A 3,591-nucleotide genomic window follows, 5' to 3' on the forward strand; every position below is an offset into this window, starting at 1 on the left:
CCTTTCTCAATAATGAAGTGGCCATTGTTGCAGTGCCTAAACCATCAGGGTAAATAATACGAAAAGATTTGGAGTATCACATCTCACCATATTACGTGCAATTTTACATGCTGTAGATGTTTGTAGATGTGAATTTGAAATGAGTAATTCTAAACTGAGTGTGTGCTGCCAAATTCTGCAGCATTGGATTATTTGGGAAGTTGCAGCAGCTCATGCAGACTGAAAAAGAAAGAGATATGGATTTTTTGAGGAAGTTGGAGACTGGATCTAATGCAAATGGTAAGGCCTGTGACCATTTTTCTATTACCTCCTCTAAAAAGCATGTTGACTTATGGAAACTATATGCACAAACAAGGGATATCAACATATGACAAGTTTGTGCTTGTGATTTACCCATTGCATGACACTTTCTATTGTTTGATACCTCCTCAGATGAAACAAGTTGCATTGTTGTAAAAATCCTGACTAGATACTTGGATGCAAAGCTGACAGTTTGTCAATGCTCTTTTGGCCAGAACATGGAGGTGATGTGTAAACTTGATAACAAGTTTAATGTGGACTTTTTTTTTTTTTTGGTTACAAAAACTTGCTCATCCAATTACTTAGCTACTACTTTAGTCCAAGATAATAATTGAAAAAGTCCTTGTTTCTTTCTTAATTACAAGTAATTTTCGAAATTAGAACATTTGATTTCATTGAGAGACTACAACCCGATTACTTATTTACAGATTGCTTTTAGATCTGGATCTTATCTTTAGCGGAATAGAGTTTTCCTTGGTCACATGGGAAGTGAGACTTCATAGCTTTAAAGCCAACATTTTTCTCTAGCATACTCTTGAAGTCTACATTCGTTAATACAATGTAATGAAGAGGGTTACTCAGCACTGCCCATAGATGTGATTTAGGAATACGATACTTGCTTTGGGCTATCATATTGCAGTTGCCCTTTCCTCCCCCACCCCAAAACACCAAATGAACAAAAAAAAAAAAAGATAGCTCTTTGACTTGTGCTTCCAGCTGCATGTTTCTGATTACATGTCTTTTTAAGTTTCTTAAATAGAAAAAAAGAAAAGAAAAGAAACACTCTCAAATTATGATTGACATTGCATACCTGCTTTTGAGAGCCTCATGCAGTCAGGGAGCCCCCAAATAATGGTAGAGGGAGGAAGGAAAAGAACAATTATTTTCAGTCCAAGAGTTAGCAGCGATGTTGACCTTGACGTTGGGAACTTGATTTGTATTCATCCCCCATGGTATGGACGGTAAAATTTTGACGTTTTCACTGGTCTACTCTTTCAAGTTTTAATTAAAAGAAAATTATTGTTTGTATAATTAATTTAAAAGGGAAGTCCTTTTTCCTACTGCACTACTATAGTCTGTGTTGAAAATTTGTCATCAAGCAGTTTAGTCCAAGGTTCTTCTGCTGTTCTTTTTTAAAGGATGAAATGAAGTTTAATGGCAAACTCTTTTTGGCCAGGAAGGAGGTTCAAGTGGGAAATGATGAGAGCATTCTTCTGTCCACATATTTTTCCCAAATTTTAATTTGACCAGCTCAGGCACAAGCATGCAAGGAAGTAGAGGTACCTGTTTGCATCCTAAATGTCATGTGTTAAGTTCAGTTTCATCTAGAATCACACAGTTCTCTATGTGCAGCCTCAAACTGTGTTTCACTCGGCAAAGACAAAGACATGATTGGACAAAACATTACATCTGTGATCCCCTACCTTTTCCTTTCTTTTCTTTTCTTTTTTCAATTTTTTTTTTCTCCTCTTTTTCCCTGATATGATGCTTGAATCCTCTCCAAATTGTACCCACTAATGACCATTCTATGAGTACAGAAGGAAGAAACTTACATATATACTTTAGATAGTATCTTTGTGTCTGTTTGGTTGACAAGACCTGGAAGGAAGAGATGCAAAACGTCTACCTTCGAGTTTCCACTTATTTGGGGCTGGAACAAGTATGGACCAATTGATTCGACAATAAATATTTGGGAAAAATCATATCTAGTCCATAAGTTTTTTTTTTTTTTTTGGTAACAATCCATAAGTTTCGTTTGATTTGAATTTAGTCCTTAATTTTTTAATTTAAAGTATAGTTCTTAGGTTTTGTCCAATTTTAAAATATGTCCCTATGTCAGTTAATCATCAAAGCTAATAGTTTGTCATCTGCCACAAGTCTCATTTTGACACATCATAAACACTCTAATGCAATGCCATGTCAACAACTGTTAAGTCATTCATATATATTTTTTTTTAAAAAAAAATCCCCAAAATATCATTGCATGTAGAACTGAGAGAAACACAAAATTTGAAAACTTAAAAGCAAACCCATTGTAATGAAAGACGTCAGTTCCATTGACGTGTCATTGCATTGGGGTGTGAAAATGGAGGTTGATGTATCCTATGAGATATATATGGCAGATAACAAATTGTTAATTTTGAGTGTAAAGTGATATATAAACTTATTTTAAATTTGGATAAAACCTAAGGACTTAAGGACTAAATCCAAATAAAATGAAAACCTAAAGATTAAATATAATTTTTCCTTAAATATTTTAAGCAGCTACTTTGATGAAAAATATATTTAAGTAGTAAGAGAGAGTTACTTTTGATATTAGAGTCGATACTACAAATGAGGTCTATCTTGACAGTTCTTAATTATTTCTTCCTCCATATGCATGGCTTGTATGTGTTGGTGTATTAATTACCTCTTGGAATCCAGTTTTATTTTCCAAAAATGGTAGGATTCCTAACAGTCGACTTTCTTTCTTGTGTTGTAGAATAGGGGCTAGCTACTATTCATCGATCAATTATGGGTTTGGCTTGCCTTGGGTATCAAGCGGATGCAAGGCTGGCCCAATGTATTTTGGGGCTTTAGGCAAAACTTTGAAATTGGATATTATTTTTTTTAAGTAAAAAAATAAAAAATAAAATAAAAAAATATATTTTTTAATATTATTATTATATTTTATTTAAAAATCATCCTTCTCGCTTTTTGAGATGCAAAATTACTGATTAAGTTTTTATAATCAAGATTTTCTAACATCATTTTTTCAATTGATAATCTTGCTAATCCATATAATCTCTCTTTGGGAAAGAATCAAGTCTTTTTTATATAATTTAATATGTCAATTGGTTCATTTTTTTGCATCAATATTTTTTCATTGGCCTGGGTCATAAATATTTGTAACAATAGAGTTAGATACATCAATAGAATTGTCATTATCTTCTAATTCTTTTTAATGAATTTCTTGTTCATTTACGAGTTTTTCACCTAAATTATCCTCTATATTTTGTTTATTTCTAATAACAAATTTATTTAGAGCTCCTCTTTGAGATTCAATTAGTTTATCTACTTTTTTTTTTTTTTTATTTTATTTTATTTATTTATTTATTTATTTTTATTTTTATTTTTATCCATATGCATATTTTCAACTAGTAGACATGTTTGATTAAAAATATTTACAAATTAAACAAACACATTTTATATAAAAAATAATCTTTTGACTATAATAAAATAAAATAGAACAATAAATCAGAGAGAGAGACTACAGAGTTCTTGGAAATTTCTTGTTTTGGAAAATTAGCA

At 31.7% G+C, this 3,591-nt stretch overlaps 1 protein-coding gene across 1 annotated transcript; it reads left to right on the forward strand.

Moving 5' to 3' along the window:
* The first annotated feature begins 6 nt into the window (after positions 1 to 6).
* Positions 7 to 1,869, forward strand: LOC132171590 (uncharacterized). The gene is made up of 6 exons (XM_059582954.1): positions 7 to 49; positions 182 to 279; positions 433 to 524; positions 1,135 to 1,253; positions 1,478 to 1,580; positions 1,654 to 1,869. Exons 2-5 carry the CDS (start codon positions 213 to 215, stop codon positions 1,545 to 1,547), a joined length of 348 nt encoding a protein of 115 aa, XP_059438937.1. The 5' UTR covers positions 7 to 49; positions 182 to 212; the 3' UTR covers positions 1,548 to 1,580; positions 1,654 to 1,869.
* The last annotated feature ends 1,722 nt before the right edge of the window (positions 1,870 to 3,591 follow it).

Source organism: Corylus avellana, chromosome ca2, assembly GCF_901000735.1.
Source record: "Corylus avellana chromosome ca2, CavTom2PMs-1.0".
NCBI lineage: Eukaryota > Viridiplantae > Streptophyta > Magnoliopsida > Fagales > Betulaceae > Corylus > Corylus avellana.

Coding starts and splice junctions, on each gene's coding strand:
- LOC132171590 (XM_059582954.1), top strand. CDS start 213: ATGCAGACTGAAAAAGAAAGAGATATGGATTTTTTGAGGAAGTTGGAG. Junction 280..432: donor GACTGGATCTAATGCAAATG/GTAAGGCCTGTG, acceptor ATACCTCCTCAG/ATGAAACAAGTTGCATTGTT. Junction 525..1,134: donor CTTTTGGCCAGAACATGGAG/GTGATGTGTAAA, acceptor AGCCTCATGCAG/TCAGGGAGCCCCCAAATAAT.